The sequence below is a fragment of the Vicugna pacos genome, chromosome 11 (genome assembly GCF_048564905.1).
Source record: "Vicugna pacos chromosome 11, VicPac4, whole genome shotgun sequence".
Classification (NCBI taxonomy): domain Eukaryota; kingdom Metazoa; phylum Chordata; class Mammalia; order Artiodactyla; family Camelidae; genus Vicugna; species Vicugna pacos.
In genome coordinates, this window is record NC_132997.1 from 67,950,663 (window position 1) to 67,974,084 (window position 23,422).

The following is a 23,422-nucleotide window of genomic DNA, read 5'->3' on the forward strand; positions in this document are numbered from 1 at the left end:
GAAGAATGTTATTTTATCAAGGATGGGCAACTCCTTCGGCCGGGTAGGGTTGCAAACGGAAGAGAGAACACCCACTTAGTACCGCAGTAACAGCGCTCTAAAATGCTACTTTTGTTTTTCATTAAATGCAAAGGTTTATGCATTCCTGAGAGAGAAGACTACATCAGAACATCCATCTGGAATCACAGACTTTTCCTGTTTTTAAGAACAAGGGCTGGTTCTAAATTTGGAGGATACGGCTCACCTGCTCAGTATATTTTTGTCTGAGTAGGTGATGCCATTTGGTAAGGGAAGGTTCAGTGATTTTAGGCCATTTCTTAAGGAGTTTCAGGTCAAAGCAATCTGCAGAATATCTAGAGGTGGGAGGAAAGAAGTGATCCCATGAAAGGACAGAGGAATAAGGTTCAGAATGAAATGTGGAAGGAACGTCTTTGATTTGGTGTCTGGAATGCTTTTTCTCCAAGGATAGGAAAGCTACTCGAGGACCGCTTAGCTTTAGGCCTCTGAAAACTGTCATTAATCACACTACATGGGAGCCTATTTAATGATCTGTTTTCCTTGAAAATAATATATGTTATAAAAGCAGTCAGGCGAATCGTGATCATTTCTATTCCCTTCAGTCTCCAAGGGGCATGAAGTTCCCATAAGAAGAACAGTCAGGAACAAGTCGGACTACAAGGCCGTAGTTTCAGAGCGTTTATTTCCCGGATACATTTGTGAAACTGAGATGAAGAATTGAATTAACCTGCGAAAGGAAATGCTCAGGAATGGCCAATGAATCGGAGATACCTATTTCTCACTCAAAATTGCCTTAATGGCTTGTAATGGGTGTCTGATTTCAAAACACACATTTCGCAGAGAAAATATGAACTCTCCTTTGGAAAGTTGTAGTCAAGTCATAGTCGTCCTTCTAAAGTCTGTGTGGTCCAGCTCTTCGGGGTTCCCTTTTCTACACATGCAACTCCCCCTCCCATCTCCGGCCTCTGCCTGGAGCACGTTCCCTGTACACGCTCATACCCCTTATACTTCCACTTTCATAATCCTTACAATGCACCCTAGCTACTTGCTAATGCCCATTTTCCTCATAGGCTGTAAGTTCCAGCCTTGTTCTTTGTATATCCGGTAAGTGCCCTTCAAACTTGAATTGACTGGACTCTCCAAGGAATAAACATTACTTAAGCATCTGGTTTTCACACTCTGATGCAGATGAACCATGTCCCCTGCTGTCCCCTCCTTTTCTCTTTTTTCCTCTTGTCTTTTTGAATGAGCTTATTTGCAGCAATGGCTTTTGGTCAGACCGTAAGTGTGTGTGCTGGCTGGACAGCCTCTTCCCTCACAGGAGTCACAGATTCTTCTCCAGGCTGCTCCTTTGAAATCCTGCTAGAAATACTCAAGCTCAGCCTGACTACACAAATGATGCTGGACTGACAACAGAGAATTATTCATTAAAAAAAATAAACAGTGCTTCCTCCCGCTCATAGGCTCACAGCAAAGGTGGCACTCTGTGGGTCAGTGTTATTAACAATCCACGGTAGGGGAGGGATAAATTAGGAGTTTGGGATTAACAGATACACATTACTATACATAAAACAGATAAACAAAAAGGACCTACTGTATAGCACAGGGAACTATATTTAATATCTTATAATAATCTATAATGGGAAAGAATTTGAAAAAGAATAGGATTTTATATATATGCACATATACCTGTGTATATGTATAAACTGTGATATATATATATGTGTGTACATATAACTGAATCACTTTGCTGTACACTTGAAACTAACACAACATTGTAAATCAACTAATTCAATTAAAAACAACAACAACAACAAAAACTTATGTCATCTTCAGGGGTTGCATGATCCCGTTGTGGGAAAATTAGTGGCCCTAGAAGAAGCGCTTTAGAAGTTTGGTTTGCTATTGTTAGGGGAGAGAAGACACTCAGGACTGCTGAAGAGGCAGCCAAACCTACAAGTTGCTGGTTTTATAGCCTCCGGGGATTCACGTGATGCTGATCAAGGAGGCTCTGCCCCGGTCTAGCCCTTCAAGGCATGGGCATCGCGGGGGGGGGGGGGGGGGGGGGGGGGGGGTCGGGGTGAGGCGTTACTGATCTACGCTGGGAGAAGGTGCTTAGGCCCTGCGGCTGAGTGCTCACAAGAAGGAACATTTCAATAATGCACATTCAATGGGCGGCTCTGGTTTTCCTGATTTTTGCCTCTGGTCTTGTCAGTTTCCGGATTCATTGTTCTAAATGCCCTTTCCTTTACCGGAGGGCTCGCGCCCTCTGGTGGTGAAAGTGAAGTACAACAGTACTGCCAAGTTGTTTTGCTTTACCTAAATCCTGCAGTGACTGCAGAATCCTTGGTGATGTTTGCCTAAATTATCAGTGATCTGTTTCCTAGCATCTGTACACTAACCCTTCAGTTTCAATCTAGTGGGTATGGAGTGCCTTTCCTGGTAATCATACATTTGCAACTGGAAAATTTCGACCATAGCACATTACCGTGGTTCTCAAATATTGAGGTGCAAAAGAATCACCAGAGAAACCTGCCTGATTAAAAACTTGAGTTCCCAGCCACAGCTCCCGACGTTCTAGTTCAGTAGGCTTTGGGTTTCCCAGAAACCTGCCCATTTAAAATGAGCACCCCATGAGGCTGACCCGCATGGCTTTTCTTTGAGAAATGCTCGCCCAAAGGCTAGAGTGTGGATTTTGAACCAAGCTCAAGTCCCACCTCTGCTGTAGTGTGACACTGAGTACATTCCTTGACCACCAGTAGCCTTGGACTCCATCTGCAAAAAGGCAGTGGGACTATCAACACCACAGGGATGTTGTAAGATAAAATGAAATCCTAATATAAAGGGCTTGGCCTGGGATCTGGCCATGATGGGTAACCAGCACATGCCAGCTCTTATTATTTGTAGTATTAATCCTAATTAGCTCAAGCTACAGGGCAGAGTAGACCAGGGGAAGCTTGGGTTTTCTGGACCCAACAGGCATTAAATCTTGGGCGCTGAGGTCTCTGTAGTGAGTCCCTGCCACAGAGTCCCTCACTCCAAGGACAACCAGGGGCCACTGACCCCACCCAGATGTTTATGCTCAGCAGATAAATGACACCCACCCCACTAGAGAGCTGCTGAGGATGCTAGAGTCTGGACAGAAAAGTGCTTTGAGATTAAGACGCTTAAGGGCACGGAAGGTGTTCTTACACATCTTTGTACCTTCCGGGCCAGATGGGTGAAAGAGAAATAGGAGTCAGCAGTTCTATATAATGATATTAAGGGAACGACTTCTGTTTCTTCATCTCTAAAACGGGCATGATAGTCATATTTTCCCCACATAGTTCTAAAGAACAAATGATATGTGTAAAACCTTTGGTGTGACGACTAATACCAGGTGTCCTTGGAGAGCACTGTTACCTGTACCCCTCCTGGCTGTGAGTGTATATGTGGGCTCATTTTCAGAGGCAGATATTGATCAGGAGAAGGGAAACCGGTGATCTAGATGTGTAGTGAGATTTTAGAATAGTGTTTCTTCCTGTTTTTAAAAAATCTGTTTCCCTTGAGAAACCTAAATGTCATACCTTCTTTTAATATATATTTAGTAAGTTTAATATATGTGATATATATTAAAAATTATATGCATATATATACAATATATGTATGTATGTATGTATGTATATACACACACACACATAGTTATTGTATTCACGTATCAGGCTACTAGTATTGAGGTTATAATAGAGCAAAGTTATATAATGACTCATCAAATTGTGAAGTCAGTGTGGATTATCCTGTTGATACATTTTAATCCATGTTTATGTTCATCTCCTGTGTATTTTCAAATTCTTCCAACTGACATCATTTAGCTGGTACTTCCCTTGTTAATGTGAAGCTACCCTTTTCCGGGAAACATTAAGCATCCCGGCGTGGCATGTCCTCGGCTGCACCACTAGAGGGAGCCACTGTGTAACGGGTGAGGTCGACCTAACAGAAACACCGCTATCGGGCACTGATCAGAGGCCAAGGCTACAGGTTACAGGGAACATATTTCAGATTTATTAAAAAATACATAGGAGACGAATCAGAGCTTTGGCTAGGAATGATTTGGAAAAGAATAGAAGGCATTATTCCACAAAACATTCACAGTGTGTGCTCGAGACAGACGGAGAGCAGGGAAGTGTTTTAGAAGCATTTGCGGTGGACAATGGATGGGCCGGCTTCGTCGTACTCCTGTTTGCTGATCCACATCTGCTGGAAGGTGGACAGAGAGGCCAGGATGGAGCCGCCGATCCAGACAGAGTACTTGCGCTCGGGAGGGGCAATGATCTGTTGGGCAGGACAAGAAAGAAGGGCCGTGAGTGCACGAGGACACGTCTGGGCATTCTACCCTGGTCCAGATCTGGTGGACAGCAAGGACAGTCCTGGCTGTTGGATGCCAAACCCTGACCCTGACCCCGACCCCGACCCTGACCCTAACCCTGACCCGTGAGGTGTGAATAGGTTGTGGATTTAGAGATCTTCAATGAGCACATTTGTTTCTCTGGCTTCCTTTTATACAGTCTGTTCCAAAGCATCTGTGACCCCTCTGCTGCATTCAGTCTACTCTTGGGCAAATTGGAAGTTGGCCCCACATCCTACCTGACCTCCACTTAAGCCCTGACGACGTCCCTGATTTCCGTAAGCTGTTCCTCGGAACTCAGCATGACACATAATTCTGTAGGCATGAACGTCCACCATCTTCCAAGAAGTTTTGATTGTGCCATAATTTATTATACAAGAACTTACTAGATACCTGAGTAGGTCCACCAGGATGCACTGTTTACCACTGAGGGGCTCAGAGTCCCCCACTGGGGTGAACATCCCCTTGGGATAGGTCCCAGTTAGGCTGCACTGGCTGGCCCAACCCACTGCAAGGGCATGCTGACGTTCCCTAAATAAATGAATGGGTGTGGTCCAGGGAGCAATGAATCAGGCCAAGGGCCTGTGACTCTAAAAATAGCTACAATGATTAAGAATATGAAAAAGAATTCAGTATATAAAATACACATGTCTGTATAATTCAATCACTCTGCTGTACACCGGAAACTAACACAGCATTGTAAATCAACTATGCTTCCATTTAGAAAGGATATATAAATGAAAAGTCAATAAAATAAAAAATAAATAAATAAAAATAGCTATAGTTGAGCAATTCCAAATTCCACTCCCAGACCTGGATACCTGGGTATAAATGAATATGGACACTTGGGCCAACAGATAAGGTATTTTCTGAAACTGGAGTGAAAGGGTTTAATTTCTGTTTGTTCCCCAAGCTCTGGTTGCACATTTATTTTTAATCCAAGGAGCTGACATTTACTGAGCACTTACCATGTGCCAAGCATTCTGCTAGCATTTTACATTTAATTCTCATAACCACTTTGAAGAGTAAGTACTGAATTACTCCCGTATTTCATAGGAGGAAACAGAGACTGGGAGACGTTTAAGTAACTGAGCTTGGTCACACTAGTTGTGCACACGTCAGACCCAACATGCAAACCTGGACCTCTCCCAGGTGTTTTTTTGTTTGTTTGTTTATTTGTTTTTGTTTATTTTAGAGTAGCTTCCCATTTCCAGATCATTTTAGATTTGTAGAAAAATTGTAAAGACAATACAGAGAATTTCTCTAGACTGCCCCCCAATCCAGTTTCAATTTCCCCTGATGTCATCATCTTACTGTCCGTCCCAGGTTTGGATGGTTTTCTCTCTCCACACTGGAGCTCAAAGTGCTACATTTGTTCCTATTCAAGACGCCGAGATTGGAGACCTAGGAACTACCCGACTCTAGCCACAACCTAGGTGTCTGTCATATGCCCCCACCGAGGCTGGCTTTGTCAGCGAGCCCAGCAGCTGGCTTCATTTCCCTCCCTCCAGGGTGGGAGGAAGATGGGGTAAGAGCCGATCAGAGGGGCATCCAAGAAACACAAATCCTCAGAAAACAGTCTCTTTCCTCTAATAGAGCCCTAATGTGGAGAGGAAGGGAGCTTCAATCTAGCACAAAGCCTGCAGAACCCTTCCCAAAAAAGAGAAGGGAGTGCAAATGACAGAGAACTTGCCTGAATACCTTCCTGCTCCCTGGGACATGGATCAGAGGGTCCCAGCCTGCCTTCTGGTGTCAGAGAGTGATAATAGCCTTCGAGAAGTCACCAGCCACGTGTAGGGTTGCCTCTAAAGAATGATCTTTTCATCTGAGTTCCTTTGACTGTGACTCGGAACTCACACAATGTAAGGGTCCTGGTGACCCAGGGACTGAACTTGGTCATCCTGCAGTCATGCTGTGCTTTTGAGCACTTGTATCAAAAGATGTGCCAAACAGAGAGAGGAAGATAAAAACTAACCCCTGGCCGCTGAGACGTAGTCATATTTAATATTGGCAGAAGAGTATACGCTATTCAATCTACAGGGTTCAAACCTCTGCTGAAATAAATCTGGCTCATCTGTAATATTTTTGATGTTCTACATGTGAGATGCACTATTTTTGTGATGAGGAAAAACAACAAAAAGTGTATTTTAAGGAGATGAAGTTGCGGGTGGGGGATGGCTCAGTGGTAGAGCGTGTGCTTAGCATGCAGGAGGTCCTGGGTTCAATCCCCAGTACTGCCATTAGAAAAATAGATAGATAGATACACAAACAAACCTAATTACCCCCAAAAATAAGAATTAAAGAGATGGGGCACATGGGCAGCTCTATTGGCCTTCCCAGCAGCTGCTGAAAGTAGCTGACTGACACAGGTAAGTACAGATTAAATTTTGTACAAGGTAATTCAACTTCTGTATGAAGCTGACCTAGAGCCTCCTAAGCATGAGACCTGCGGACTTGGACTCACTGCCTCGCTCTAAAACCCCTGCGCACGAGTGACCTAGAGGGGGCCTCTGAAGGGTCCTTCCCGTCTGGCTGTAGGTGGGCACCGCCAGCAGCACGCCCGGGCTGTCACTGAGCCGTACCTTGATCTTCATGGTGCTGGGTGCGAGGGCTGTGATCTCCTTCTGCATGCGGTCGGCAATGCCGGGGTACATGGTGGTGCCCCCAGAGAGGACGTTGTTAGCGTAGAGGTCCTTCCTGATGTCGATGTCGCACTTCATGATGCTGTTGTAGGTGGTTTCATGGATGCCAGCGGACTCCATTCCTGGAAGAGAGACACAGGCCATGGTCCTCAGGTGGTGAGTGAAACCCAGCTTGACATGGAAGACTAGACGTGAGCAACTGGACGATCGTACACTGGGCTGGAGCGAGGCAGGCATGATGCTCTAAGGACTGCCCATCTCGGGGACCAATAGGTCCTCGTAATGCCCCCATCCTCCTACTCTAGGCAGGAGGCCCTACTACAGCAGCTCTGGGAGGGTGGGGGGCTACAACATCACACCCCCCATTTTTAATAGACTCCCTTCGATATATGGTTCAAATAAGAATCAAAGCCAGCAGACTCCCTGCAGAAGATCCCATGCTGAGCCAACGTCTCAGCCGTTGCTCAGGAGTCTGCCAGGTCTCTCTCTGGCTGTCTTGCTCCCACCCTTTCAAAGTTACATGGTGCCGAATCATCCAAAAATGCTTCACTTTATTTGGACAAAGACTCAGTTTTCTTCAATCTTGATAATGTTTTTCGGTCTGAACTTCTTGTTAATTTCTGACCTGGGCCTTTGGAAAAGAACCTGCAGCCGGCCCTTCACCTTTTGCTGTTTTGTGATGTAATCCTCATAATGCTTAGTGATCAGTTATCGCCAACACACAATAATTGCTGAGTTCCCGCCTCGGCCAGGTACGGGGCTAGGCGCCCCACACATCTCAGGTAACCCTCGCAGCCGCCTATGACGTAGGTGCTCTGACAGTCCTCGTGGTTTAGATGAGGACACTGGGGCTTCAGGAGCCGGGGTCACAAAAGGACCCAAGCCCAGCATCCCCCCTCCCAGAGCCGGCGCTCTGTAAATAACCATGCTAACCTGCCTCCCAAGGTCAGTGCTAACGCAGGCATGGGCATTTCCATCTTCCTCTCCCCCACGCTCCCCACACTCAGCATCAGTCACCCTTCCCATCCATCCACTGTGTCCTAAACACAGACGAAGTCTGATTCCTCCACCGTCTACCAGATACCAAGGATGCTTCTGGCTCGACTACAGCATAGATAATGTCTTCTTGCAAAGAAAACTCCTTTTCTGGTCTCCTTAAGTCTTCTCCCCTGAAAAATGTAACATTCTTTCTCTTCCCCTGGTGTAGACATGCTGTGGTTTTGCGGCCCCTGTCACATGTCCTCACAGGCAGAAGGGCACTGGTGGCCGAGGGCTGGCTGGGTCCAGGAGGAGAGGGGACTATCCTGGACCCAGGGGCAGGGCATGGCCGCCTACCGATGAAGGAGGGCTGGAACAGGGTCTCAGGGCAGCGGAAACGCTCGTTCCCGATGGTGATCACCTGCCCGTCAGGCAGCTCGTAGCTCTTCTCGAGGGAGGAGGAGGACGCAGCAGTGGCCATCTCATTTTCAAAGTCCAGAGCTACGTAGCACAGTTTCTCCTTGATGTCTCGGACAATCTCACGCTCAGCTGTCAACGAGAAACAAACATGGCAAACCTTAGGGTTGGCACAGGTGGTCAAAATCCACCTGCCTTACATCACCGTCTCCTACGATACGGATTCCCTCCAAAAAGGGTACAAGTTGGATATTCTGCAACTCCCAACCCAGGAAGGCAATTAAATTATAGATCCACGAGGGAACCACTTCTGTTCCTAGCAGAATGCCTCACACATAGAAGGTTCTTAGCAAATATTGTCTGGAAAGTGCACAAGACAAAGAAAATGAGCTAGCTAGAGCCAGGCAAAGAGCAGGAAATACTTTTGTCCATTAACTTTTTTGCACAATGAACTAAACAATCTCTGTTATAATTGCTTTATAACAGTTTGTTATGTTGGATTTTCAGTTGACCAGGGAGAGTCACACTGAAGCAGCCCCATAGCGGCCTTGACGGCTTTCCAAAGGCTCCAGAGAACCGTGTGGTCTGGCCCAGGTAGATTCCAGCTCAAACCCTTGGCAAATCCATCACCTTCCAGAAAGAGGCAGACCGTGGCTCTGGACCAGTCCTAATCTAGAAGGCTCCAGTGGTACGTGTAAGAAGTGGGCAGGCAGACTCCTTTCAGACCCCTGTCCTCTGAAGTTCTAAGCTATTGGTTCCATCTGGGCCCCTGGGGGCCTTTCGGAGATGTCTGGGAATTCTTCATAGGGAGCAGAGGAGGAATAGAATGCATTCAACTCCCTACTCCAAAAAAAGGAGATTTTAACATCTTCAGCGTTCAAACCTGAAGTCTAGAGTAAGCCTCAGGCATGTCCAGAAACCTAAACACCTGGATAAGGCCAAATCGGTGAGGGCAGGGCAGGCAGGTAAAGCCAAGGGCACTGAGGACGTCCTGATGTCCCCAGTAACATCTGCCTCTGCCTCTTGTAGACAGAGACCAGGTGGCACCATTTTATAGCTTGAAGACAAACATCTCTGCCTGCTGAGTTGTTACTAATATTCACTGACAAGCACTGCCCGCTTCCTCGGCTCCAGGAACTCCACAGGCATGGTCTCGCTACTCGCAACATTCTTGCAAGAGGCTCTGCGATTACTTGTTTTCCAGATGAAGAAGCTATGGATTAGTGAGTTTGGGCATCTTGTCAAGGTCACACAGCTGATGAGTGGCAGAATTGGGACCCCAGCCCTCAACCAATCTCTACTGCTGGAGACTACCAATCACCTCCCTATACGAACTTCAGCCTCTGCACTCTCTTGTGTGTGTGCACGGAAGGGATTAGAAAATGTTCGAGTAATACAACTCTGACCAACTCATAATACTAGATGGTTCTAACTGTTCTTCTCAAGGAAACTGTGTAATTGTTTTGCAATTTCACCTAGCAAAATACGCCGCAACTTGCCCTGGGCATTAAAGTCAGGTCTTGCCATCTGCAAGACTCCTTCCCACTATTTCCTGAGACAGTCCTGTAAATTACTGGGAGAACACCCCACCCCTACCCCACCCTCCACCCTTCATCTCCCATTGGCCTCACCGGTGGTCACGAAGGAATAGCCACGCTCGGTCAGGATCTTCATGAGGTAGTCAGTGAGATCTCGGCCAGCCAGGTCCAGACGCATGATGGCATGGGGCAGGGCATAGCCCTCATAGATGGGGACATTGTGGGTGACACCATCTCCAGAGTCCAGCACAATGCCTAGGGGACAATTGGACACAGTAAACGTCACCACGGCAGCTGGTGTGTGGTCACTCATTGGTCTAGTAGAAGAAAAATTTCTAAGCCTCTTACTTGAAAGGAAGAAGGAAGGCATTTGATAGGATAGGAAAGGTGGGGCAGGTCTGGATAAAGAAAAAAAAAGAACAGGAAGAGGGAAACAATAGCACAAGTCCTGCTGGAAACAAGCTCAAGGGCTTATTTTTAGAAGTAAGAAGAAGACTTCCTAGGACTGGGGTTAGCCCTGTCAATTCCAGCAAACTCCTAGTGCATCACCACCCACGTGCCTATAAACCATGAATCCTGCCCCTGATGGTGTGTTCGAGTGAGGCCCTCATCCCTCCCAGCCACCTACCAGTTGTACGTCCAGAGGCGTAGAGGGACAGCACCGCCTGGATGGCCACATACATGGCTGGGACATTGAAGGTCTCAAACATAATCTGCAAAGTAATCCAAAGAGCTGAGTTAGTGATGCTGCCAGTCTTACTAAGAAGGCTCAAGAGAGCACACCATGTTGATGAAGGCAGGTGGGCCTGCCTGGTTCTGGGTAGCGGAGGGCCAGGACAGCCTTGGTCCCTGGTGGAGAAGAAATGATGGTATAAGTAGAGAGACCATTGTATGGGTGACCTAGTGGCATGGAGAGGGGCAGGGGCAGTGTGCACACATGCTCGCCGGGACTAAGGAGGGTCTAGCTTTTGGCCCTGGCCCTGACTTGAATGTGACCTGGGAGAATTCACCAAACTAACAGCTGACTCATGTGGGCTTCATTCCAGGTCCCTTGACTGCATATGGAGGAGGAGTTTGGACCAGATGAGTTTGAAGGCTCCTCCAGTGTGAACCATCTGGGACTTACTACTGTTATTGAAGCCAAAAGAAACGGAAAAGAGAGTATCCAGGTGTAAAAAGACAGGCCTTTTAAACCCGAAGCTCAGACTGGCTGGGACTGACCCAGCTCTGTGGGCTGAATGAGGCTCCAGTTCATCTGTCCCACTTTTTTATGTAGTTGCTGGGTCCATGCCAGCCCGAGAATCTGAGGCCACCCTGGCTGCAGTGAGGGAGCCCTGATTCCTGGAAGGGAACTGCCTGCAGGTAACAGAGAACCAAGTATGAATGTCAATGTGGCCACTCACGTGGCCCAGGGACACAATTGGAATCAGAGCCTCTCCCGCACTAGGTCCCACACTAGAAATCTGTGCACACTGAGATGCCTACAGGCCTCCATTTCTCCATCTGCAAAACCCTCCCTGGTCTATTAACCCGGTTACCTAACATCATTTTCTGCATGGTCATCATTCCCAACTATTTTTCACCATTTCACAGGAACAGTAGCACCCATCAGAAACACATCTTGCTGTGTGAGCCCTTCCCAGGCACACAGATGGTCCCCTGTAGGGGTGTAGACACCCAGAGCTCTTCCGAGGAGAAGGCCCTGCAACACGTACATTGATTATTCCCCAAGATCAAAAGATCAGGGGCCAGGGCCAGGCTCAGCCACATCTAGCTGTGTGACCTTGGAACAATCACCTCCTGTACTCGAGTCTTGATTTCTTAATTTATTTATCAAGATAATACTAGCTCCTGCTTCATGGTGTTAAGATTGAAAGAGACAATGCGTGTAAAATACTTGGCCTGGTGCTTAACCACAGCAAGCACGGAATTGACACTACATGTATTTATTTGGCAGCTCATCCAAACTGGAGACCTTGTCTGGCTGGTGGAATGGATGGTCTCCTGCTCCAAAGTCTTGGAGCTTCAGACAGGTCACAACAATGACAATAATAACTATTTGTTGAAAATTTATTATACCAGGTACCAGGAAATACATTAAGCATTTGCCTCTTTAATCTTTACATCAATTTTTTGAAAAATAATAGTACTAATATTACTCCCAACATATGGACAAGGAAACTGAGGCTCTGAGAAATGAAGTGGATTTTCTTTTTTCAAGTCACATAGCTGATAAGTGACAGATTGAGTTTTCAAACCTCCAGAACCCAAATTCCCCATTTCATGTAATCCAGCATTTTGAAATGACTTCTCCTCAAATGATTTTAGCCTAAACATGTCACCTTTTCAATTAAATCTTGAAAACGTCCTATGGCTCTTGGAGCTAAGGGGCTGGTTCCTACAGTAAGGATGTCAATGCCATCAAGATGTCCCTATCCTTGGGAATCCTGGAAAGCTGTCAGCCTGTGAGTGGACTGTCGGTGGCCGTCTCTCTGCTGTCCTGCACAGCTCCTTTCAAACAGGACTCCCCCCAGGCCCCAAAGTGCTGGGTTTTGGAGTAGATATTTACCTGAGTCATCTTCTCCCGGTTGGCCTTGGGGTTCAGGGGCGCCTCGGTGAGCAGGGTTGGATGCTCCTCAGGGGCAACGCGAAGCTCATTGTAGAAAGAATGGTGCCAGATCTAACGTGGGCAGAAGAGAACACAGTGATGTGATGCAGTGGGGCACTGCCGTCCTCCAAGAGGGACCACACTGAGCTCATGAAGCCAAGACCCAAGAAAGTGCTACGAATACCCTTATGTGTCCACGTTTTTAAAGACGCGGAGACTGAAGCCCAAAGGCTGTAGGTAATTTACCAGAGGAGTCACACCCGGTGACCGAATGAGCAAAATCCCAAACCCGGGTCTAGGAGGCAGGATGAGGCAGTGGTTAAGGGCAGAGGCTCCGGGTTCAAATCCCAGAGCAGCCACTTCTTGGTTTTGTGCACGTAGGCAAATTTTAACCCTCCCCAGTGCCAGTCTCCCTATGGGGAATATAAAAATAATTTGTATGTCTTTGTGAGAAGTAAGAGTTACTATTTAGCCCAGTGCCTGTTATTATTCTTCAACTGTATCTTCCTTACTCCCTACTTCCACTTCAGTTAATATTCATGGGCAAATGATTTAGTTTAGCAAGTAAAAGGGCAAATGAATAAATACGTGAGTGGATGAATAAAGCTACTTGAAAACCTTGTTGCCCTTTTTAATATTTAAGGGAAATTTCCCTGCCCTCCACTCTCTCTTTGTTCTCCAGCACTCGGGGGAGCCTGCCTCCGTTGGTACACTTTGGACCTTCCATTCATGGGCTGACATTTGGCCTTCAGGGGTTTCCAAAAAACCCAGTGCCTATTTACAGCATGTCTGTGTGCTATACTTTAGACCTACGTGTGCCTGCTTCCTGTTTGAGCATGCTCTTTAATCCCTGGATGCCACAAAGGAAAAAAGCATGTGAAAAGGGCTCAGTGAATTAATTATTTTTAAAAGCCTGATAATAACATATAATGGAAAAGAATCTGGAAAGAAAATATGTATATGTATGTATGATTATGTATAATTGAATCACTTTGCTGTACACCTGAAACTAACATTATAAATCAACTACACTTCAATTTAAAAAAAAGAAACCCTGAAAAGTCTCCATTAGCACCAGAAATGTTAAATTCATCCAGAGTGAAAACAAAACCAAAGAACTGCTCAAGAAAGTTTATTCATGAACAAAGGCTAGATCAACTTTAAGGACTCTTTATCTTGTTCCAGTTTCTTTGGTTTTGAATTTGTGGTTTCTAGAAAGGAAATGAGACTCCTGAAAGTTCTACTCCTTCGATGGAGTAAAAGCAGCACAGTGCTCAAGAAATTTTTTTAAAAGTGAAGAAAAGAAAAGCAATTCTGTCAGTCGCATCATATACTGTGGGTACCCTGAAGCATCATTTAAAAAACAACCAATCGATCTCTCTCTCTCTCTCTCCCCTTCTCTCTCTAACACTTTAAATGATAGAATGCTTTTATTTGTTCCAAGGATCTTTCTCCAGGCACATTCCTTCTGAGATGCTGCCAGCTCCAGGGAGAAACTCTTAAAAGAGTATTTTCCCACTGCTATTAATATCTTCTCCTCAGTGCAAACTGCAGTCCTTTTTTTTTTTTTAAATGGAAGTACCAGGGATTGAACCCACAACCTCATGCATGCTAAGCATCAACTCTACCATTGAGCTATACCCCAGACCCCCCAACTGCAGTTTTAACCAAATCCAGAATCTTAGACTAAGTAAACCTAATGAAACAATTTTTGTGGAGAAGCAGAGGTTTCAGCATTATTACTGATAATAAATAGCAACACTGTTTTCTTTTAAACTAGTGTGTGTGTGTGTGTGTGTGTGTGTGTGTGTGTGTGTGTGTGTGTGTGTAGCTGATAGATATATAAAAGTCCAGATATTCTGGTTCTAATGTATTTTAATGCATTTTTAAAATTTTATGCCACTTTCTCATTATTCCTTCTGCTTACTCTGATCACCTATGTTCCTATGAAGCCTAACAACAAACATCAAAACCCTCGGATTTAGCTCTTCTCCTCATTAGCTCTTTGATATGGGTCTGGGAGATAAAGACTTAGTGCAACCCAGGGAGATTTTTTTTTTTTTAAGATTTATTTAAAACTTTTGTCAGTTGCTTGTGCGTCAGTATGTTGAGGGACCTTCAGGAATGTACCACATCCACAATGTCACAGCCCCGTTTCTATACTGAAAACTAAAAACCTTTATATATATATATATATATATATATTTTTTTTTTTTCTTCAAGTGAGTTAATGGAAAACTTTCAAGAGCTGGTGGGTTAGGGTTCCTCCTAACCAGTTAGCCTGAGCCCCTTGGGCTCCTGGCTGTTGCTCATACAAGGTCCTAGGGGGCAATCCCACTGGCTGAGCAATAGACTTAATTCCCACCACTGTCTAAGGACTGCTGTTCTCATCTGCAGAACCATCTCCCTCTAATTGGTTTATAAATCCTGTTAGGCAAGTTTTGTTTTTGTTTTTGTCTTTTTTTTAAGAAACGGTTCAGGATTTCTTTTTTTTTAGTTAGTAATAATGTAGAATAAATATCAACAAATAAAAGTACAACTGGGCAAAGTGGGGCAGCTCCTTTACGCAGACTGACAAGATGTTCAGAGTTGGGAGCCACAGGAATGGCGCCCCCTGTGGCCTCAGCCTGCAGAGTCATGAGCCACAGGAATGGCGCCCCCTGTGGCCTCAGCCTGCAGAGAAGCCCTGGTACCTTCTCCATGTCGTCCCAGTTGGTGATGATGCCGTGCTCTATCGGGTACTTCAGGGTCAGGATTCCTCTTTTGCTTTGTGCTTCATCGCCCACGTAGCTGTCTTTTTGTCCCATTCCCACCATCACCCCCTAAAAACGGTTCAACACATTAGGAGTCAGCCTCCCTTGTGAACTGATCACAATCCAAGCACAGAGGGTTAAATCACCACAACAGAAACCAGTCAACAGTGTGCAGAGTTCTACTGCCACTAGGCTCTTAAGCAACATCCCTTGGTTGATTAGAAACAAGCCCAAACTTGCAGATACTGACTACTATATATAAAACAGACAAACAACAAGTTTCTACCAAATAGCACAGGGAACGATATTCAGCATCTTGCAGTAATCTATAATGAAAAAGAATGTGAAAACAAATATGTGTATGTATATATATGACTGAAACATTATCCTGTACATGAGAAATTGACACAACATTGTAAACTGACTATACTTCAATTAAAAAAAAAAGGAAAGAAACAAGCCTGAATAGGCCTCCAAGTAGCAGAGCAGCCTGTGGATAAAGCAACTCTACATTGTGTCTTTTATCTTCTATATTCCTTGATGTGCTCTCTTAGGGCAAAGATAGTGTTTGTCTCGTTTCTCTATAACAGATTGCCTGGCACATACCCCACATTCAATCATTTGTTGAATGAACGTATGAAGTTTCACATATTAGCTAAATGGCATTTTGCCTCTTTTAAAAAACTCTTTTAAATTAGTTTTTGGGGGTAGTTGGTTTTTTCCTCTATTTATTTAATGGAGGTACTAGGAGTTGAACCCAGGACCTCATGCATACTAGGCATGCACCCTACCACTGAGCTATACCTTCCTCACCATTTTGCCTCTTATAAATCCTTTAAATTGTACCTCTAAAGTAACCACCTATCCAAGAGTTTATCTGTTATAAGCAAAAGCATTATTTCTGCAAATGACCACTCAGTGCTTGATTTCTAATGGATAAATCCATACCAAGCAACATTAAGCCATCTGCTTAAACTAGCTGGATGTATTTTTCAATCATTAAGGTGAAGCTTTAAAAAAAGAGAGAATTCTCATTACTAAAATCTAAAATTGCACTCCAGTGACTTAGAGTTGCCCAACAGTCATGGCTACTATAGTTCCATCGGTAGTGGTTTGTGCAAAATATCTCCATTGCACAAGTTCGACAAAGAGACAGAGTTCATTTGTTGGAGGGGAGCCTTCTACTATTGGTTCCTGTGAATATATGACAAACTGAAAGCTTAAATATCAATCAGATAGGTTCAATGTGCAAAATACATTTCTGATGTGAAGGAGACTTCTGAGATGAAACTCTGTTTTTACCCTGTGGCTGCCACCAACATTTTGTTTCTACACAATGTTACATAAAATTACCACGTGGCTATTCACATATATTTTGTTGACAGCTAACAGGTGTAAAATTACATTTGGTAATGATACCTTCTTTCATCTAACAGCAAGCTCTTTGAGAGGGAGTAACTTGGGCTTTTATTTCACTTTCTTCCCAAAGAGTAGCTATGGAGTTTGTCAGGTTAACACAGAAGTATTTCTGATACTGGTGATGATGACAATGATTACATTTAGACAAAAAGGACTTATGAAAAAGAGTCAGATTTTGTATCTGATAGACACCCACCAGATAGCCTGTTAACACTGTGTATGAAATTGGCACTGATTTCTAGACATCAGCCATCAGAGGTATATTTTTAACACGGTTCCATAATTTTGGGGCAGAGAGTAACAGACAATCTATGGATACCCATGGACACAGAGACATAGAGGGACCAGATCTGTAGCCCTGTTTCTCTCTGTTCCAAAGAGAATTTTGCTCACCTGATGTCTGGGACGTCCCACAATAGATGGGAAAACAGCCCTGGGAGCGTCGTCCCCAGCAAAGCCCGCCTTACAGAGCCCAGAGCCATTGTCACACACCAGGGCGGTGCTGTCCTCTTCTTCACACATCTTAGCTGGAGCTACTTCACCGGGTCCTATGGGGAACAGGGAGGGAACCGCCCCAGCTGTAATCCAGCAGTCTTGGCACTTACCTGACCACTCCTACCTTCCGGGCTGGGTGGAGACCCTTCCTCTGCACTCCTAGAGCGCCCTCTGCTGATTCGTATCTAACACAGCATTTATCTCAAAGTACTTTCATTAGACTGTTGACCTTTTTATAAGCCAAAACTCTGACTTCCACGTTCACACCACTGGTCTTTAGCACAGTGGCCAGCACATTACATGTGCTCATAAGTACTTTAGAGATTGACTAAGCGAATGAATGAATGAACAATTGCAGAGCACAGATGGAATGTCAGACCAGGAGACCAGATCTTCACAGGGACAAGTCACCTGTCATTTGTTAAAGACATATCTGGAATTTGCTGTCTGTATCCACCCATACTCACGTGTTTTTCTAGATATGTTATAACTTTAATTTTGTTTCAGAAAGGTAGATTTTGAGTAATGGGCAGCCTATGAAAATTTGGAAATATTGAAACATCTTATGGAAAATGTTTAAAAGATAAAGATCTTTTGGCTCCTGAGGACTTCAGTTTTACCCTTGGGAAAACATTAGAACCAATCAAAACTTTCTAAGAAATTTCTTTAAATTTTAGGGGCTGCAGTTATTCCATTAATAAAAATCACTGCCAACCCAAAAGTCCAACAAGCCAGGGTGACTCCGAAAAAGTGACACATCGTGCAGTAGAATGCTCTGTGGCCATTAAGGAAGAGAAATAAAAGGACAAGCTACAGGCATATTCTTATGTAATAACAGATTAAAGAAAGTAACATTGTATGAGCCCATTAAAATATTTTTTATGCACTGGAAAAAGATTAATCATATTCACTGAGATGTTGGTGGAGGTTATTTTTGAAGTTGTGGGCTTTTTAATTATCAACCCTGGGTTCTGTAATATTTTCTAATTTTTCTAAATAAATTGAGCTTGCATTTTTAAATAATAAAACAATATTTTAAATATCCCTCTCTTAAGCTTGAATCTTAACAACAAAATTTGGAAGGCTGGAGCAAAATAACAACTTAAGAGATCTGAGAAATTGAAAGCTTATTAGAGAACATTTTCATCCAATGCCCTCAATTCTTCAAATGAGAAAACCCAGGGAAGTGCACATAGGGCGCTGGAGGCAAAGATGAGGCCACCCTTCAGCTTTCAGTCCAGATCCTTTCATTTTCCAAGCAGAACTAGGAGGGAATAATCTAAACAGAGGGACATCCAGAGTTCTCTGCCTGACTTTGAGATTGTAGGATTTCAAGTTGAGAAAGATTCTTCTAAGTTGGTGAACTATTGCACCCCCAGACCTAGATATAAAAGCCAACACTTTTTAAAGGAAATTTCTGTGAAGAAAAAAAAAATAGTCTGAGTTCTGCCAGACTGTTCCCATGAAACCAATGCTGCACCTTTCCAGCTGCCTAGAACTTCTATAGCACTGCCCCGAGTAACCTAACCCTTTGTGAAGGACATGGACCTCGATTGAGAGGATGTATTTGAAAAGCCAGGGCATGCACTATTATCTCCCACAGACAAACAAGGACATAGAGACTCAAGGAATTGGAGGGACTTGTCTAAGACCCCAAAACGGATAAAGTTAGGACAGCAAAGATGACAGCACATGGTGACAACGGGCTTGGACTCTGGAGTCAGACTGCCTGGATTTGAGTGTGGGTTTCATGACTTAGAAGCTGTGTTACTTAGTAAGTTATTTAACATATCTAAATCAGTTTCTTTATCTATAAGACAGCGATAATATCAGTACACAGCACATAGAATTCTTATGAGGATTAGATTTTTTAAGGCATTTAAACTAATTTATTGTGGCATATACATTATGAGTTCCAATAAATACCATTTTAAATGATATGATTAACATGATTATGTGGTCATGATCACATGATCGTTATCCAGGTCTTTTTATTTCGAGTCTTTGCTTTTGTTCCACACTGCCTCCAGGCTTAGCACAGAAACCTTCAACTCGTGAATCCACTTGTAAGAATGGAAAATGCAAATGGCTGGATCTTTCCTTTCCCACCCTTCTCTTCCCTTTCCAGACACTGAATCATGTTTGGCATTCGTGTGATTTGGCTTCCTTCGTAGCAGATTAAAAAGCTAGGAGAGAGGTGAGAAATGAGGGGAGACAAGACAGAAGCAGCAGTGGGAGTCCGAGGCCTGTGGCAAGGCAGCCAGCACCAGACAGGTCAGCGGGCTCTCCGAATGCGTGAAGCAAACTTTCCAAAGCAAAAGTAAGAGCTGAAAATAGGATGAAATATTTGAAATTAGGAGGCTCTAAAAATGTGACGGTGTGGTCACTATGAATACCCATGTCCTTAATAACCTTTTCATTGGGGTGGGAGTGTGAGACTGAACTGCAGAAAACGTAGGCTTGACCCTCAACATCAGCAAGCATGTAGGAAAAAAAATCTCAAAATTCAGTAAATGCATTTTTATTTGGCAAAAAATGTCCAGGAAGTATTGTAAGAGCACTGTCGGTAGAAAAATCCATGTCCCCGGAAAGGAGCTGGTGCTGTGGTGTACAACTCTTATCTTAACCTGATGAGCAGCTGGGTTTGGAGCAAAGTATTTCCTAATTAGGTAAAACACAGTCGAATGTCTGCTTTTGGAACGGCACCCGGGTCAGGGGGTTTGTTCCAACCGACTCAAGTGCATCTTGTGCCAAAAAATGAAGAGTTAGTGGGAGGGGAACGCTCCAGTTCCCAGCTCGATGGTCTTGAAACCCAAACCATATTTAGGCATGAATCACAAAAAAATGGAAGGAAAACCTCAGCGTGAAAACTCTAGTCTGGGCTGAAGCTGCCAAACCCTAATTTACAGCGGAGATCAACCCATTAGCCCAGGGTGGCAGGGCTGGCTCCACAGTCCTGCCTGCCTCGCCTGGCTGAGAAATGCAAAGCAGACATCCCGTAGGCTGAAATGCAAACAGCTGTCAGATGCACACCTGGCTCCCGTCCTCTTTACTCACAAAGATTCAGCTGGGCTCCTGCCACGTTCTGCTTCAAATGACCAACCAACCGTGACGCATAGCACATCCTGCAGTGTACGCTCACAGTCCTGCTCAGGAGACTTTCCCACAGAAGACACTAGCAATTAGAGCCAAGGGAACCCAGATGCAAATACACAAACAGCCAGTCTCAAAGGCTAGGCACCTAACTTCTGTTCACTTCTAAAATCCACTTCCAGACACCTCAGCTTCACCGGAAGTACAGTCCAAGGGAAAATCCCCACGCCAGATCTGAAGCACAGATACTGGAGTTTCCAGTGCCTGAATATAAATCATCACATAACGTACTGCAAACAGCTAGACCGCGTCTCTGAAGTGCCCAGCAAGACCTGGGCGGCTGGTTTAGTATGATTTTGCAGGTGACACACAGATTTCATTCCGTCTTCTTCTCCCCCTCCTCCCCGTCACCAGGCTGCAGCTTAGTTTTGATTTTAAGGTTCGATCATTAGAGCCAAAAGCTATAATCATTTTAGGAGTACCATTTTCATTCAAAAATCGCAGAGTGCGTGACCCTGGCCAAATCCCTACAGATGCAACGTCTGAATATCAGAGCCGCTGGAATCATGATCCCTGGGCTGCTGCCACTTACCCTGATCGTGCTGGGCTGGGCTTCTCTGCTCTGGGTGGTGTTCAGGGAAGCTGAACGCTGAAGGGTTATATAGCCCCTTGGCCTGCTCCCCTCCCACTTGCTTCCCAAACAAGGAACACAGACAGACTTGAGCCCTGCATCCAGTCTAACACGACCATATAGGGACGTCAGCACAGAACTCTCTAATCTGGGTGGCCGGAGGCCTGGGTCTCTTCCACTGCATTCCACTGCTCTTCTCAGGAAACGGGAGGCAGCTCAGCCGCCTGTGGGAGACACCCCACCCCTCAGCCTCCAGAACAGCTGCTGAAATGCCCGGAGACGCGGAGAAAGTGTCACAGGCAGATGCAGGCACGGTTGGCACCGTCCTCAGGGGATGCCCGCCTGCGTCACCCACACATCGTGGGGTGTTTCATCACGAACTGAGCACAGAAACAAGCGGCCTCAGAGGAGAAGGGACTTTAAAAAATTCCCCTCCAAAGGTGGCCTGCCATGAAGAAAGAGATGCTTCAATTGTCCAGAAGTATATAGAGGGCGTGATGATTTGGTGGGAGTCAATGCTTTGTTTATTAACCCGGTCTGTGGCGGGTGTGAATGGAAGTAGGAACTGAATTGGAGACGGGGTTAAGGGCCCGTGTTTCAGAGGCGCTCGGAAGTCAGCACTACCTTAACTTAACCACTTTAGCCCCCTGGCGCGTCGGACGGACGTGTCTCCTACTTTGTCCTGAGCAATTTAGCAGCATGAGAGGGGCCGGCCTTGGAGCAGAGTCCATGCAGGGACCTGTCAGAGAAGCAATGAGAGAGAAATGCAGTGTTTACGGGAAGGCTCTCTGAGCCTCCTCTCTTCCTGCCGACCCATTTGACAGGTGACAGAGACACCAGGCATTTCTCAAAGGGAGGCAGTGAATTGACGCAAATCTAGCCTTAAGCTCTCATTCCCCAGTGGCGATGGGTAGCTTCAATGGGTTCACATTTGCCTGCTTCCCTCCTCCAAGCCAAGGTTCTAACTAAATTCAAGATAGAAATACTCTGAAGGCTACCATGAGTATTTCTGCTGACATGTGAGAAAACCCCAGGATGAATGTCTCTATTTTACAGCTGTGGCCAGCTCTTCCCTCATGTGACCGTCTCTGAGCTGTCTGATTTATGGAATACACACCACACCCATCTCTCTCTCTCTCTCTCACACACACACACACACTTATCTTTGAGAAATTGCACTAATGATTATTATATAATTTTATATAGCTTAAGACTAAATGATAACAGATTTCACTGTATTTTTCAAGCATGTCAAGTGTGTCTAGCTTTTGTGAACCAGGAAACACAACTGTCTGCATGCTCAAACATGATGCCTATGCAGTAGAACAGAACGCTGGGCGCCGGGGATTCATCACCTCTGTCACAGGGATCACGGGAAGCGAAGCTGCCATCTTTTCTTCACTGAGAGGGCAGTTTGAGCAGAGGTAGCACCCCCGCCCCACTTCTGTCTCAAGCGGTGTCTGTGTAGTCCTTGATAGCTTTAGGAAGTAAATGTTTCTTTAAATGCCAAAAATAAGAGTTTTAGTGGTCACCTTTTTGATTCTTAAGTCATTTTCCCCCCTTGATTATAGTGGTGTACAGCCATGGCCCTGAGAGCGATCAGAATATGATGACATAGTGCTGCTATGAACATTGGGGTGCAGGTGTCATCCTGAAGTAGATTTCCTTCTGGATACAAGCCCAGGAGTGGGATTCCTGGGTCATATGGTAAGTCTATTCCTAGTCTTTTGAGGAATCTCCACACTGTTTTCCACAGTGGCTGCACCAAACTGCATTCCCACCAGCAGTGTAGGAGGGTTCCCCTTTCTCCACAGCCTCTCCAGCATTTGTCATTTGTGGATTTTTGAATGACGGCCATTCTGACTGGTGTGAGGTGATACCTCATTGTAGTTTTGATTTGCATTTCTCTGATAATTAGTGGTAGCCAAAACATAGAAACAGCCTAAATGTCCATCAACAGGTGACTAGATAAAGAAGATGTGGTATATTTATACAATGGAATACTACTCAGCCATAAAAACCGACAACATAATGCCATTTGCAGCAACATGGATGCTCCTAGAGAATGTCATTCTAAGTGAAGTAAGCCAGAAAGAGAAAGAAAAATACCATATGAGATCGCTCATATGTGGAATCTAAAAAACAAAAACAAACAAACAAAAACAAAGCATAAATACAGGACAGAAATAGACTCATGGACAGAGCATACAGACTTGTGGTTACCAGGGGGGTAGAGGGTGGGAAGGGATAGACTGGGATTTCAAAATTGTAGAACAGATAGACAAGATTACACTGTATAGCACAGGAAAATATACACAAAATGTTATGATAAATCACAGAGAAAAAAATGTGACAATGAGTGTGTATATGTCCATGAATGACTGAAAAATTGTGCTGAACACTGGAATTTGACACAACATTGTAAAATGATTTTAAATCAATAAAA

The 23,422-nt window shown here is 44.8% G+C and overlaps 1 protein-coding gene across 1 annotated transcript; it reads right to left on the reverse strand.

Annotated features, from left to right (window-relative positions):
• Positions 1-4,036: 4,036 nt before the first annotated feature.
• ACTA2 (actin alpha 2, smooth muscle) lies at positions 4,037-21,211 on the reverse strand. Its single transcript, XM_006211054.4, has 9 exons — positions 20,938-21,211; positions 17,151-17,305; positions 15,279-15,407; positions 12,547-12,657; positions 10,606-10,690; positions 10,071-10,232; positions 8,380-8,571; positions 6,985-7,166; positions 4,037-4,329 (listed from the first exon to the last, which is right to left on the reverse strand). The coding sequence occupies exons 2-9, from the start codon at positions 17,277-17,279 to the stop codon at positions 4,186-4,188; spliced, it is 1,134 nt and encodes a 377-aa protein (XP_006211116.1). The 5' UTR covers positions 17,280-17,305; positions 20,938-21,211; the 3' UTR covers positions 4,037-4,185.
• Positions 21,212-23,422: the final 2,211 nt, after the last annotated feature.

Excerpts from the sequence above, each read along its gene's own strand:
- ACTA2 (XM_006211054.4), bottom strand. The coding sequence starts at position 17,279 with ATGTGTGAAGAAGAGGACAGCACCGCCCTGGTGTGTGACAATGGCTCT. Across the intron at positions 10,233-10,605 it reads CGCCTCTGGACGTACAACTG|GCATTGTGCTGGACTCTGGA; the intron begins GTAGGTGGCTGG and ends ATTGTCCCCTAG. Across the intron at positions 4,330-6,984 it reads CCAGCACCATGAAGATCAAG|ATCATTGCCCCTCCCGAGCG; the intron begins GTACGGCTCAGT and ends CCTGCCCAACAG.